Consider the following 15,195-nt stretch of genomic DNA (forward strand, 5'->3'; position numbering starts at 1 on the left):
GAGGCTCAAATCCCACAGAGGTGCTGTGAGAAGGGAGCTGGAGCTTCAGAGACTTCCTCCAGTCGAGTCTTCAGCCGCCGAGTTCCAAAACAGCGAGCTCCCAGCCCGGCAGTGCATCACGCCTGCGTGCACGGCGCCCTTCTCTGCACCAGGGAGGAAACGTGGACGGCACAAACACGCCCAGGGCTCAGAGGTGTGAAGCACAGGCAGGATTTTCCAGCCCGCAGCGGCCGCAGGGTCTCGCGGGCTTGCGCAGGTTCAACGTTTTGGAAAAAAGAGGTTTCCTAAACAAACGTAATCCTGGTAGTGAACCCAAGCCTGAGGAGGGGATGAGGTTCAGGTTTCCTTTATTACTGAGATCCTGTTCTGGAAATTACGGGGCTCACTGACACAAATCTCGACTCTGATGGGAAGGTTTGTGGCTTGAAGTGTTTTCTGTCTGTGTTCGTGGAGGGAAGAGAAGAGTGGAACGAACGCCAGTGACCATCCGGCTGTGGGACTGCTGCCAGGGTTGGTTTCTCCACTCCATCCCCCCCATTTTGGCACTGAAGTGCAAAGCAGGTCTCCCAGGGTAATCCTACAGCTCCCAGGGCTCTCCTGAACATCCCAGCTCCTGAGGAAGGGGTGCCCATGGTGTCAACCCCTCCACTTTTGCTCCCTCCCAGGTGAAATCTCCCTTCAGAGGGGCCATGCACTCGCTGCAGCACCCAGACTCTCTGTCACTGCTTTCAGTGCCCCAGGTCTGTTTTCTGTAAAGCTGTTGATGCTAAAAGGAATAGCTGAAGCAGTGTGGGCGTCGGGTGAGAACGGGGCTTACTCATGCAGGGCGATATTTTGTTGCTTCAGGTTTGAAAGCAAAATTTTGGTCACAAGGCACTGTAAATAAATCGGCTGGAGAAGAGTGGAGAGAACTAGGGGAATGCTGGGGGGCTGCGTGCTCCTGGAATCAGGTAAGGATGGAAAAGACAGCAGGAAGGAATCTGGTTTTGGCTGGGGGAGATGAGGTTGATGCTGCACATCATGGCAGGTGGGTTGGAAGGAGTTGAGCTTTAAGGTCCCTTCCAACCCAAACCATTCTGGGATTCTGTGGTTCTATCACCCTTGGGGAAACCACTCTAAGGGGAGCCAGGATAGAAAATCTTTGATTAAGGTGCTGGCCTGGGCCCTGTGGGAGATGATGGCCAGGGCTCTTTGCAGGAGTCAGGTGTGGTGGGAGCAGAGCATGGAAACCCGGGGATGTGCAACCTGCTGACTCCAAAGGAATATGTGAAAGATTCACTGCAATATTTTTAATTTTCAGTAGTTAGCAGGAAGATAACCCCTCTCTCCTCACCCTTTATTTTTAGCAGCAAACTTCCTGCTGAGGGGGGGAAAAAAATATATTTTTCTCGCTGTTGAGGTGATTTTGATCAAAAGTCTGGCCCTGCTCCAGTAGATCATCGGTGTTTGCTGCTGCCAGAGAGATGAATCATGAAGGGCTCTGTTCTTAGTCTGCCAACACAAGAAATAGCTGCTGCTCTTGCAAGGATGGAGGTGAAGCCTGGATGGCCAACAGCCCGATCTCTCCCCTTCCCCCAGAGGTGGTTTGCTGTGCTCCCATGGTGTTGGTCAACTCTGGACAACCCCAGGAGGACAAAACATCCTGTGGCCTGTGTGGATGTGCAGGACAGGAAGGCACGTTGTGCAATGGCACTAGAGGAGTAATCAGCTGGTTGCTGTTTCACTTGTGCCCCTTGTTTTATAATCATGAGGATTATTTACTATTGAGACTAGGTGTTTTTTTGTGCCTGGGCTCTCAGTACTTGCAGACCTGCTCTAAATCTAATGGCAGCCATCTGTTGTCTTCTGTTGGCCAAGGAGGCTTTGACTTGGTTGCCTTTGTGCCCTAGGTTGGTTTGTACCCTGGGTACAGCTGCTGGTAAGATGGACAACTCAAAAAAAAAGCAAAAATTCTTGCGAAAAATCAGATGATGGTTGTATTTTTCTAAGAATTAGGATCAGGCACATCAGGGGATTGTCAGGATTTCCTGCTGCGAAGCTTGGGATGAGCACAGCTAAATTTCTTAATGCTCAAAAATGCTGGATTTATAAAAGATATGTTGGCATCGGGCTTGCCCAAACCTGGGGTTGGAGGGATCCTGCTGAGGGCTGTCTGGAGCTGGCTGGAAAATGACAGGTAGTGATGGGTGCTAATGGAAACCCGGCTGTAAAAGTAAAGGAACAAGACGTGCCTTTTTGCTGACAGCAGCTTTCTCTCTCTCTCTCAGAAATTGTCCCATTAGGTTAAAAGAGGCCCACAGGAATCCGGCTCTAGTTGGGCTCAGCATTGCAAAAGAGCCAGGAAACGAAGTTTCAGCTCAGGGAAAAGTAAACTTGGTGCCACTGCCAGGAAAGGAACCTTGTAGTCCAGCTCTGGAGCAAAGGAGATGGTTTTGTTGCTTCAGGGTGTGATGAAATGGTGGAGAGACCCTGCCAAGAGAGGGAAGGCAGCAGGTCACAAGGCAGAAAATAAGAACTGCCTGGGTTGAACTGCTAGATCGCCATCCCTGTCCATCTGGGGTTATCTTCCTGCATTGTGGGCTGAAATTTCCATCTCCTCTTCCATCTGAAAGCCCAGGGAATCACTCTGGTTTAAGCATGGATGGGAACAATTTCAATCCCCTTTCTTCCTCTGCATCCTCATCTAACAGCCCCAAGAGTGAGTCAGTGCCTCTGTACCACACACTTCCATAAATTAATGGACTGGTGGTTGGTGTGGCACTCAGAAGTGTCACAGGGTTCATGCATCTCTGTGGCCTCACGTTGTCAGGCTGCTGCTTTGTCACCCTTCGGTATTTAAAGGGGCTTTTAAGAAAGATGTGTACAAACTTTTTAAAGGGCTTGTTGTGATACTGGTTTTAAGCTAATATAGGGTAGATTTGGACTAGATATGAGGAAGAAATTTTTTGCAGTGAGGGTAGTGAAACACTGGAACAGGTGGCCTGGAGATGTGGTGGCTGCTCCATCCCTGGAAACAGTGAAGGCCAGGTTGGACAAGGCTCTGAGCAACCCGGTCTAGTGGAAGGTGTCCCTGGCCATGGCAGGGGGTGGAATGAGCTGTGCTTTAAGGTCTCTTCCAACCCAAACCAGCCTGTGATTCCAGGATCACCCTGGGGCTGAGTTTTGATGCTGGGAGCTGAATCCTCCCGGGAGCCCCAGGACGTGCCGGGACCCAGCGACTCAGCGCAACGCGGGGAGCGAGAGCAGCGGCTGTTCCTGCCGGGTGCTGCTCCCCCAGCCTGCCTGGGCTCTGCATCGCTGAGGGAACCAGCCCTGAGTCATTGTGAAACCTCCCTGTGGGGCAGCCGGGGCTCAGCTCCCGGGGGCTCGGCTGCCGGCGGGGCCCGGCGCGGCACGTGGGAAACGGAGCTTCGCCGAAACCAGGCGCCTTGCTGAGAACCCCGTCACTCCCAAACGTCTCTGCAGCACCACACACACCCCCCCCTTCGCTGTCTGCAGGGGAATTGCGTGGCTTTGCTCGTCCCATAGCCCCTTTTATCGTGGGGTGGTTTTTCTCTGCTCTAAACAGTGTCTGTGGCAGCAGCAGGGATCGTGCCAAGGTTTCCGCTGGGTTGGGGTGTCAGGGCTGAATCCCTTCAGCTCCTATAACCTTGGGGCTTTTCCAGCCAGTGTGTTTAACCCAGTGATGGGGAGCATGGAGTGCAGTCCTGGGGCTACTTGACACCCCCTTCCCCTCCCTGTCCTGGTGCTGCACCTGGAGAGGGATGTGGGTGACTCCCAAAGCTCTGCACTGGAATGCTGGACCCTTACTGGTGGAGCAGGGTGGAAATGGCTGTGTACAGGGCCTAAGACTTTTTATATTCTGCAGGAAAAGGATGACTGGGCTTTTGCAGGGCACAAAGTGACAGCTGAACAATTGTTTGGCTTCCCAGAGGAGCAAAGCCTGTTCCTCTGTAACCTGTAGCTCTGTGGGGTTCCCACCTTGCAGCTCTGGGTTCTGTTCCCAGAGAGGGGCACAGGCAAGGCTGATGCTGCCAGCACCTGCCTGCCCTTACTGAGAGAGTGTTGTTGGTTCTTGAAAGCAGGATCACCAGCCCTCAGCTCGTGTGGAAGCCATGTGTGCTTGCCCTGTTTGCCACCTGCACCGACACTGAGGCCAAAAAGGCTCCTGGCAGGGCTGAGAGTTGGGACAGGGCAGCCCCCAGCCCCTCCACGGGTGCCCCTGAATTTCTCTCACTATGAGACAACTGGAACTGCTGCTGCTTCAGCTTTTGTGTAAAGCCAGAGCAGAGATGAAAGGGTGTCAGGCTTAGATTTCACTTGCTGAGATATCGAAAGCGGAGCCCCACGGGGAGGGGCGAGATGTGCTGGTTCCCTGGGCTCAAAGGGTTGCTCAGAGCCGGTGTCCTGCCCTTCAGCTGCACCCCAACGGGCCCAAGGAATGCTGGCCCTGGGAGATGGAGACAAACCCTTCCCAGAAACCGGGCCCCCGAGCACTGAAGGTGCAGATGTGGCTTTGTGCCCCCAGCTTTGGCAATCCCACACCCTCCTGCACTGAATATTAGTCAGGCTCTCGCCACCTGAGATGAGAAAGTGGCAGAGCCGGGGCTGTGCCGCTTCCCCCTTCCCCCCCTGGGTGATGTAAGTGCCCAGCTGGGGCTCACAGCCCTGTTTTTGCTGCTCCACCTGGCCTCTTCCATGCCAAAAGCCCCAATTTCGGTCACGAGCTGCCAAAATCTAGGGCGCGGGGAGGCAGGAGCTGCGTGGGGCCGGGTGGGGCAGCCAGTTGAAGTTAAATGACAAGTGTTAACTGTAACCACAACAAAATGTGGGAAGTTCTGAAAGCTTTTGCTGTTCCAAAACCGAAACAAAACAAAACAAAACAGAAGTTAAAACAAGAGTGTGCTTGTTTTGATTTTGCTCCTTTTGTGTTTTAAGGTCCCTCTTATCAGCAAAAGATCTGTCGCTGGTCCTCGTGGCACCCTGGGAGGTTGAAGGGTCCTGGAGAAGATTCTCATCTACTTTGTGCCAACTGAGAATTTTTTCCTGTTCCAAGAGGCCAGTGTGGCTTCATTCCTCAATCCCAGCCCACGAGAGGAGAGGTCTGTCTGTCCTGCTGTGTTCAGGAGACGCTTCCACCACGGTGCTCAGCTGGGATCAGCTCATCTGCCCTCCCCATGTTGGCCAACAGGAGATGACGAAGAAGGTTAATTACTTTCCTGACAGCAAGTACACGCTGTCCAGCACTGGGGTGCTTATGGCTTTGAGGAAAATTTCCAAAGAGAAAAAAGCAAAAGCAGAAGCAGCAGCTCCCTTAGGCAGCAGATGCTCTCATGTTGCTGCTCTTGGTACGTTCCTTATTTTAAGTGAAACTTTCAGGGACTTCTGGAGTCCTCAGGAGTTTTTTTTCTCTCTGTATGTTTGTGCACAAATTACAGCAATTGAACTAAAGCACTTGTGAAACCACTATTTTTTTTTTCATGGCTGACTGGTTGGGAGGCAGAAATGGGATTTTTATCTACTGTTGGCTGTGTTATGATGCCTGGATTGGCCATGGAGCTCGTAGCAGGTTTGTTTCTGGCCTAATGGTGATTCTCTGCTCTTCAAGAGCAGGGAACTACAAGTCTGATAATCATTCTCTGTATTTGGACCAACTCTATGATTCTTTTCCTCTAGGGTTTACTATTTAAACTTATTTTTTTTTTAAACCAAGAAGGGCTTTAACCACATGCAGCCTGCAGCAGACAGAAAGCTCTGTGGCACCTGGTCGAGATGCAGATTTTGGGCTGGTGGGAAGCTCATCCTTGTGTCAGCACAGCCAAGGTCAGGTGAATGACTCAGGCTCCCAGGCATCGGGGCTGCTGATCAGGCAGCGGTCTGTGCTCTCAGGAGGAAAACACCCAGCAAGGAAACCATTTGCTTCTGTGGGATAACAAAACCAGAAAACCACCTCCTTTGATCTACCCGATGGTTTTGTGCTGTTACTGTAACACCCAGACTGACACTGAGATTGGCAGGAACTACCTCAGCACTAAGTGATGGGGGATAAGGGACATGCAGCCGTGCCATGCAGCAGCTTCTGGGGCTGCAGGAGGAGCAGAAAGTTGAACACAGAAAGGGATTGCAGGGGAGCAATGTCCTGTTTTGGTTTGCTAGAGGATGCTGTCCCCGGTCGTGGCAGGGGCGGCTTGGAATTTAGGTGATCTTTACTGTGGTCTTTAAGGTCTCTTGCCCAGCAGGGGCAGGGCTAAACCCCATCCCAGTGCTGCAGCTCTCAGCTCATCTCACCCACTGCTGCTTCAGTCTCTGTGATGGCACCATGCTACTCTATTAAAAGTGGGTTTTGTTTGTTTGATATTTTTGGCATGTGTAGGTTCATTTTGGGACCCAGAGGGTCTACCTGCTCCCTACGCAGGTGTTGGGTCAGGGTGCAGCCTGGAGAGCCACTGGGTGATGCTGGTGCTGGGATTTTGGCTGGAGGGAGGTGCCAGGAGTCACCTGGATGACTTGTGACAGTGCCCTGAGTCTCCCAGTTCAGGGAAAAAAAAAAACCAAACCCAAAGGGTTTATTTAAGCAGTGCATCCTGGCCAGGACGGGCTGTTGTGGACAGGGCTGGCCCAGTAACGGGAAAATGCTGCTTGAGGGCATGGTCAGAAATGAATCACAGGGATTGCTCTTTCACTGGAAATGTCAATTCTCCATGGGAGATGCTGCCTCTGGTTTCCCAGATGGTTTCTGCTGGGATTTCCTAGATCTTCTCGGACGTGATACATTAGTCAGAGATATGTTTACACGCTTCTGCCCACCAGATCTGTGTCATGACACGAACATCCCCGTGTTTTGGTGACAAATGGCACAGACATCCTTGGCACGTGGCTTGCATGGAATCTAGCAGGGAATGTCCCCCGGCTCGGACCTGTGAGCAGGGCTGGGAGCCCTGCAGCACCTCTCTGTAGTCCTTCCAGCTCCCCAGCTCTGCTTCAGAGGGGCTCAGCTGCATCTCCCCACCCTCTCCCATGCTGATCCCCCATGAGCAGGCAGCCATCCCACCCAGAATGCTGACTTGCTCTGTCTCCTCTTTCTCCTGAATCAGACAACTCCTGCAGCACCAGGTCCCTGGAAATCCTTGCTCTCTGTACAGCATGAGGATTCCATTGACCCACATCACACTGGTGGGTGCCTGCCAGCAGCCACCAGGGCTGGGCTGTGGAGATGTTATACTGGATGAATTCTGGGTTTATTAATAACAGAACTGTGAATTCCCACGTGCATGCCCACCTGGGTTTTGTACAGGATGTGCATAGAGATCCACCTGCACAGATAGGTAACCTCCAGCCTGGGAAAAATAGGCAGTTCTGTTGCTGATGTGTAATAGTCTGGTTTTTAACTGGTATCTACTATCTGATCTAGGATCAAGGTCTCATCCTGACTGAGAACAGACATGAATTTGAAAGCACCCCAGCAGGTAGACAGAGGCAGCAGTGCTCCCTCCTGTAAACCAGGGGAAGGGATGTGAAAGCCCTGGTGATTATCAAAGACATTTGGGCTCAGTTACTTAACTGTAAATGCTGCTCTAAAAAGGGCAGTGCCTGAAATGGTTGCTGATAAGAGGCTGGAGTGACCCAGGGAGTACCTTGGGGCTGGTGTTTCTCTGCTGTAGGAGGTCACTGGCAGGGATTTTGTCAGAAATTTGCTTTCAAATGTGAGTACCTCAGGTCTTCTCACTTCCCTGGCCATTAACAACATTCAACTCCTCCTGGGTGGTCCCTCCCACCTGGACCTGTGCCTGCTGGGCTCTTTCCCAGCACGGTGACACTGGGCACAGGATCTGTGCACTGCTGCTGATTCACAGCCCCTGTTTAACAGCTTGCAAGAACACAACAGAGGCTTGGTTCATTAGGAGGTCTTTATTAGCAAAAATAAAAGATTTCTTTTCATACAGATAAATAGGCAAGAGTTCACACAGCGACAGAAGCCGTGGCAGAGACGTGGTGCCCCCCACCACTGTGACCCCCCCCAGGAGTGGAGCTGATGTTGCTCTTGGCTCTCAGCACGGCTCCAGGGCTGTCCTTGCCTCCCCTCCAGCGTGGAAGTCAAGGTGTTTGATGGAAAAACAAGCAGAGAGTTGGCTCAACGGGAGCTTAAACGTGTCCTGGTAAGAAGCTTAATTGCAGTTTTAGAGTGTTTGGCTCCCACGCTGCCCTTGAGCCCGTGCCCACCCCACTGCTTTCAGCAGGAGGAGCCATCCAGGGAGCAGCATTCCTGCCCTAACTCCGGGATAACCAGTTCCCAGGCGGGCAGGCTGCCAGCAGGAATGCCCTTCTGTCACCATCAATGTACACACAGAATAAATCCACTATAAATAGCCTCTCTTCAGCGGGGACTTACAAAGCAAACAGCAAACTGGCAGTGTTTCATCGTATTGGGGCCCTTTCACTTCTAAATATTAGAAGTAAATGCCTCTGGGTTGTGGCATTTCCCTCTGGCTCAGTGTCCTGCGGGGAGCCCACAGGAGACTGGGCTGAGGAGGAAGGTGAGCCCTAAAATCAGCCACTTTTGGGGCCACCGAGGCTGCTCTCACTGCAGCCTCCCCCCTGCAGCACGTGGGGATTAGAAACCAAACCCCAACACTGTCAGTGCTGGAAGCAGCTTCGTGGATTTTGAATGCAAATTACACAAGCCACCTTAAAATGGTGGTGAATTAAATATCCTCTAATTTATAAAAGAAAATAGATAATAAAACAGTGAGTAAAAAAAAATATATATAGTAAAATGAACTTCTGAAAGTGCAGAATGGCCAACACAGCAGCTCTGGAAGGTAGATATTTAGCAATATTTAAGTCAAGTTCTATTAGAACCAAACATTTCATTCTTACTACTATTTGTTTTTTCCTAGAATCTGGATTAATTTATAGGTTGAAGTCTAGAGGTAGATTAACTGAGCTGTTGCTGTGGTTATGGGAGTACAGGTCCTCCTCTTCATAAACATAAAAACATCTGATTGCATAAATAAATAGAGAAATAGAACGTAAGGAGAGTGTAATTTGCTTAAAACTAAACTTTGTTCATTTCAGAGCTGGAATTCCTCCTGATCAGGAGTGGAATTTCACTTGCTATAAACTCTGTTCATTGTCTGCTCTCCAGAAAAATGCTGCTTTGGGTGTTTGGAAGCTATGAATGAAACAGCACTATGATAAACAGTATTAAAATATCAAACAATAAATAGTAGTTTCCAAGCTCATACTCTTCTTCAAAACATATTGTAAACATTAACACTGAGGTATCAAAAGTAATAAATATTAAATTTTTAAAAAAAACCTTTTAAATATGATAGTGAACTGGAAGTTATTGACCCATGACTGAGCCCTGAGATAACCTGAGCTGTTGCAGCCTGAAGTGATTTCTGAACAAATAGCAGGATTTGGTGTGGAAAAGGCAGAGCCAGGGGTGTCTTCAGTTCCTCCCCTTCATCATCAAGTATTTTTCGATGTAGTTGATGAAAATGTCAAACTCTCCCATGGCCTTGTAGATTCCATTCTGGTCCATCTGCAGGTGAAAGCCAAGAGCGTTCAGCGGGACTGTGAGGACATCTGTGATGTGCAATCGCTGGACAACTTCTCCTCCCTCCTCCCACATCTCCTGCTGCTCTGCCCGATTTCCCGGGAGAACCCACCAGCTGCTCCTTCCAGCACCGCTCTCTGGCTCCCTCTGCTTTAGGTATTTATGCATCAAACACCTTTTTTGGGTTCTCTATCCTAAGCTGAAGCCATCAGTAAGACCTTAAGCGAGTTCCTCCCCCACGGTGCAGCCACGTGAGCAGGACCTTACCTTGCTGAACGTTTCCCTCACGTGCTTCATGCTTTTGCTCCTCTCCTCGCACGTGAAGAATCTGTGCTGCACAGGGATAAAAAACAGCGCCTTCAGCCCCAGGGGTTTCCTGCCTGGGGATGTGGTGCGGGCTGTCCCCTCCTCCTGCCCCTCCTCACTGCTGCTCCCCACCTTCCCCTTCCCCCTGGGTGGCCACGGGGCTCTCTGGGGCAGCAATTAGAGCTTTTTAGCACCATGCCCTGCTGAAAATGTGACCCAAGCCTGGACCCCCAGCCCGTTCCCAGCCCTGTGCCCTTTGCTGCCAGCCCCAGGTGAGGTGTTCTGTGCCCAGGGCAGGATTCATCCCTCCTGACTGAGGAGATGGACTCATGGCTGCTCCAGGTGGGACTTTGGGAGGCATCAACACACACCCACGTGGCTCCAGCACCCAGGACCCGCTGCCCACCCTCCCTCTGCTCTGGGACCACCCCAGTGACGCCGAGCCCCACTCACACAGCGCCTCATCATCGCCCGCAGGTTTAGCAGCAGGTTGCCCAGGTCTCCCATGCTCTGCTGGTGGTGCGTGCTGGTCCTCATGGCGCTGGGCAGCACCTCCTCCATGTAGAACCCCATCATCTCCGACACCGACTGGCAGCCCAGGCTCCCCTGGGGCGAGAGGAGGGAAGCAGGTTGGGGTGGGGGTGTTATTTTAAATCAAAGTCGCCCTTTGGTGGTCGGAGCGCTGGCGGCGCGTGGGGAGCCGCGTCAGCCCCGCCGCAGACACTCGTGTCACTGCTGGGCTGCAGAGCTGTCCTGCCCTGACTTTAGGAAGTGCCCCAATTTCCAGACTGCTTCCTTTCTTATGAAAAACACCCGCCGAAGGATGGAGGAGGAGGAGGAGGAGGAGGGACTCGGGTGAGGGTCGCGATTCTTACCTTAAATTCATCCAGCAGGTCGGAGCTGAGCAGCTGCACGCTGAGGTCATCGTCCTTCGATTGCTGTGGGAGGATGCAATGGAAACGTGAGCTTTTTCAGGCAGGTAATCAACACTCTTTTCACTTTGTCTAATCAACTGATCCTTTTCTTGTTTGCATTTGTGGTCTCGCTGCGGCAAAGAGCACCCGGCACACGTGTGTGCAGAGCACAGTGACACCAGGTACAGGAGTCACCAGTTCTTTGGTCCATAATCTTGCAGCACAACGACTGTTAGGTCAGGACAGGAAGACAGTGAAATCACAATCTTTAGTTACATTGATTTTGTTAATGTGAAACTCCTCTCTCTGCTGCCGGCGCTCGCTTCAGCTGCACAGGGTGTTGTCTAAGAGTGCTGCTGGAGACTGCAACGCTCTTCAGGGAGATGTCAAAGCAATGGAAGCCCCTGGAAGCCACCCCAGCCTGTCTGCCAGGTCAGGAGAGTTTAATCCCCCAAGTTTTGTTATCTCTATAAGTCTCCAGTTGATGGGGAAAAGGGAGTTTGTTCTCATGGTGCCTCTCTTGCACCAGCAGCTCTGAAAGACTGAAGAGCTGCAGTGGGGTGGGCTTGCACCACGCAAAGATTGACCCCGTGGCACCAAGGGACTCAAAAGCTGTCCTGAGAGGTTAAAAATACTCCTTCCAAACGTTAACTGGGAGATTTACAGCAAGATTTATGTGCAAAGTCTTGGCTGCACTGAGTTGGTAATAAATACAAGCCATGACATTAGTTTGATATTTCATCTGCAGAATTATCTTGTTTTATTGCTAAAACACACTGACAGCAACTAAAACAGTAAGAAAGATGTGACCAACCATCACTATCATGGGAGATGCTCTGAGAGCATCTTGTGCTGTTTTCTCAGCAGCCCTGAGGCTCCTGTTCGTCGTGAGGCAGAGCAGTGACCTCACACAGACACCAAAGCAGGTGTTCAGTTACTGTGGAGTTTCTCCAGCCATAAAATACCCTGTGCAAGCTTTTGTGGTTCTTTCAAAGCAAAAGTCTGTAGCAAAAGATTTCCCTTTTCACCCAGCTTTGAGGCAAGGCTGGACCTCGCTGCCCTGGAGGAAGGACAATTTCCTTCCTGTGAGTTCAGTGATTAATTTGGTGGGTTTTCATTCAGTGGGAAGTCTGGCTGCTAAGGTTCACAAAGCTTCATTATGAAATCTCGAGTTCATTGTAACTAAAACTAGGAAGAAAACCCTTATGTGCTGTCTCTCAGCGAGCAATGAAACTGAACTTCTGTTGCTCACCCGTAACGCAACGCACACTAAATCATTTCTGCAGGGAGGAAGCTCTTCCCCCTCCAAATCACTGAACTCTGCAAAAACAGAAAGGCAAAGAAACGAGCAAGGGTTATACTTACAAAATAATCCTTGATTTCCTCAAACTTGACTCTCAGCTCCCTGAGCTTTGCAGGCAGGAGCTGGGAGAAGTGCTGGCAGGAGGGCTGGCAGCGGGCACCGGCAGCCAGGAGCAGCAGGAGCAGGATGGGCATGGCTTTGCAGCCGAGGCAGGTTCTCATGGTGTGGGAAAGGGGCTGCTTCCCTCTTGGTCCAGCTCTCGGATGGATTTCACAGGAGGGTATAGAGCAGATCTGCAGCTTTCACCTTGATGGAGCCCCTCATTTATACTCTCAAAAAAGGGCTCCATTTCCTCTCCCCCGTTTCCTGACGAGCAATATTGGGGTTTTAAGTCATTCATTAAACCCAAATGTCACTTGGGTTTCCCGTCAACTTGGGTTTCCTGTTCTCTTGACCTCCCTCCTCTCCTCACACCCCATCAATTCTTTTGTGCTTAGACTCTGCATTTTTTTTTCATTGCTTGTTTCTTGTAAATTTAAATGTAGCTGAAGAGGAAAGTTGCAGACACATGAAGAAGACAAGGTGCTGTGTGAGGTTAATTCTTTATTCTCACAGTTACTTTTTATATTTAGATCAATGTCCTATCCTCAGGGTGAAAAAAAGTGTTGCTACTTTTTCACCTTTGTATGAAACCTGCAGCATTGCATCATTCAGCAGCTCTGCTTTTCATGAACCTGTACAGACACACTGCCTCCCTTTTTGGCATTCTGATGTTCATCTGCAAATACACATAATCATCTGAAAGCTTCATTTTTAATTAGTCTTTCTTTCTTCCAGTTAGTGCATGTGTCTGCTGAAGCCCATGTGAATTTTCACTGCTCTGCAAGCTCAAAGGCTGTGCTGCCCAGTTTTAGCTGGTGAAGTGTCTGGATGCTGATGGGATCAGTTGCCATGCTGTGTGGGGATGCTGTGGAAGAGCCCAGCTGTGGATGTGGCTGCTCCATCCCTCTGGGCTCCCCCAGAGCAGCAAAAGCCCCTGTTTGGACACTGCTTTGTGGGGTTAAAGTGCACAAGCAGGTAATGAATATCCATGTTCCAGGCTTTTAAATCCCGTTTAGTTTCCTAGAAATGGACAGAAGCCCCATCCAAGAACCCCGTGCTGGTTGTAAGGACTGTGTGTCCTGTCTTAACTGGGACTTGTTGTCCTAGCTCTGATAAAGTTGCCTCTTCAAAGCTGGAGATAATTCCTCTGACGTCTCCTTGTTTTCCGCTTCCCCCTCTTTTCTGGTCTCTCTCTATATAAATCAGCCCACAACCCTCCCTCCACTTCCTTGTGATAAAGATTTCACTTATTAATTCGGGAATCTGGTATCCAAGAAAGTGAAAGGGAAAATAAATTTAGCCCTCTTAAAAATCAGAGGGTTTTCTTTGAAATCTCTCGTGGTGTTTTGAAAGAGTTTGTTCTTCCCAGCATGCCTCCAGCAGGGGAAAAAAATCCCTTAAATTCTCATCTCCTCCATCACACTGAGCTTGCTCCAAGTTGAGTTTCCAGCCCTCTGTGGAGGAACTTGTTGCAAGAAAAATGCTGGAAAAATGCAAAGTATTCTTTGTTCTTGTACACTGAGATTTTTTTTTTCATTTTATTTTTAGGAGTAAAAGAGAGGAATGTTTGGCATGCATTGGGTATGAGTAAGGGGAAGGGGATGAAACAGCAGTAACTGGAGGGTTTGAGTAGGACAATGTGGGATCCTTGTGTTGTGATTTGTTTTTTTGGTTGTTGGTGCCTCTTCCAGGGGTGCTGGGGAAGCGAGGTCCCAGTGAATCACTGCAGGCACGCAGTGCATCTGAATCAGGGCGTGTGTCATATTTTTGGTGACCCATTTCTCTTCCCCTGCTCTAACTCAGCCGTGTGTTTTCTCCCCTTGACTGGTCAGCAGAAACATCAGAAAGCAGAAGGGCAGAAGGTTCGGACAAAACCTGGTGGTTTTAAGCTCGATTTTCACTGGCAGGATCCCACTTTTCCCTGGGGAAATTTTTAGCTTATTTTGCTTCTAACTTGAACCTGCCAGGGGTCAATAAATCTTCAGTGCCAAGACCTGGACAGCTGTTTAAGCTTTGCCAGGGTATTGGAGCTGATACATAAAGCCACTGAGTGTGATGTCTGGCAGGAGCCATTGGGCTGGACCAAATCCTGGAGCTAAACCCACTCCCTTGGGTGAAGGATGCAGCCCCAGGCACTTCCCTCCAAATTCTAAACCCTAAAATTCTTGTCTCCCATCCTACAAGGGTGGTGACCTACGTTAAGTCACCATACAATGGCTTAATTAGAAAGTGTATGAACTGTTTAAGCATTCAGGGTGCAAGCAGGAGGTAGCAAATGTGTGAATAGAATGTGATTTAAGTCTCATATCACAACCTGCGCATTCTAGATTAAAATTCTAGCAGTTAGGAATTATTAGTGTGCAAATTCTGCCATGCCAAGGGGTTAGTAAGCTTCAGCCTCATAGTTCAGTTTATTCAGAACAACAGCTTGGACTGGTCCCCTGCAGCAAAGTGGTCATTCAGCTGCAGATTTAGGTGCTGGTGTTTTTATGGGATGCAAGGCAGAGCGGCTTTGGGAATGTCCCCTGGTATGGGCAGGAGCTGGTGCAGCAGCACCACAGGGATTCTTCCACCTTGCCAAGGAGCTGAGTGCTCATTTCCAAACCTCCCTGACTTTGAGCAACCCCTGGGTGTCCGTGCAGCCGTTTGTTTGGCGGCTCCTCATCCTCGTGCCGTCCCCTCCTCCCCGCTTTGTGTTTTCTGGCCGCCGCCAGCGTCAGCCAGATGTGCCCGTTCCACAGAGGAAACTCTGGCCTGTGCAGGGTGATTCTCTGCTGTGTTTACCTGTGTTTCCTTCTGCCACGTCAGAGATCTTGACGGTGCAAGTTTCGCTCTGACTCACCGGCTGCTTACTGCTGTGGAAAGGCATTGACTCTGCACTACTACAGCGTGGCTCATGAATGAAGAAAGCACCTTTTCCTAAAGAGTGTCCAGGGGATGTGGGTGTACCTCTAAACCTTTAGGAAACAGCTTTCATGTCTGCCAAGAAAGATTTCAGGAAGGAAAAT

The 15,195-nt window shown here is 50.2% G+C and overlaps 1 protein-coding gene across 1 annotated transcript; it reads right to left on the reverse strand.

Annotated features, from left to right (window-relative positions):
• Positions 1-8,002: 8,002 nt before the first annotated feature.
• Positions 8,003-12,306, reverse strand: IL10 (interleukin 10). The gene is made up of 5 exons (XM_050327033.1): positions 12,148-12,306; positions 10,744-10,806; positions 10,322-10,474; positions 9,830-9,895; positions 8,003-9,547 (listed from the first exon to the last, which is right to left on the reverse strand). Exons 1-5 carry the CDS (start codon positions 12,304-12,306, stop codon positions 9,455-9,457), a joined length of 534 nt encoding a protein of 177 aa, XP_050182990.1. The 3' UTR covers positions 8,003-9,454.
• Between the last annotated feature and the right edge of the window lie 2,889 nt (positions 12,307-15,195).

The sequence above is a fragment of the Myiozetetes cayanensis genome, unplaced genomic scaffold (genome assembly GCF_022539395.1).
Source record: "Myiozetetes cayanensis isolate MyiCay16 unplaced genomic scaffold, myiCay2020 scf32, whole genome shotgun sequence".
In the NCBI taxonomy this organism is placed as follows: Eukaryota; Metazoa; Chordata; class Aves; order Passeriformes; family Tyrannidae; genus Myiozetetes; species Myiozetetes cayanensis.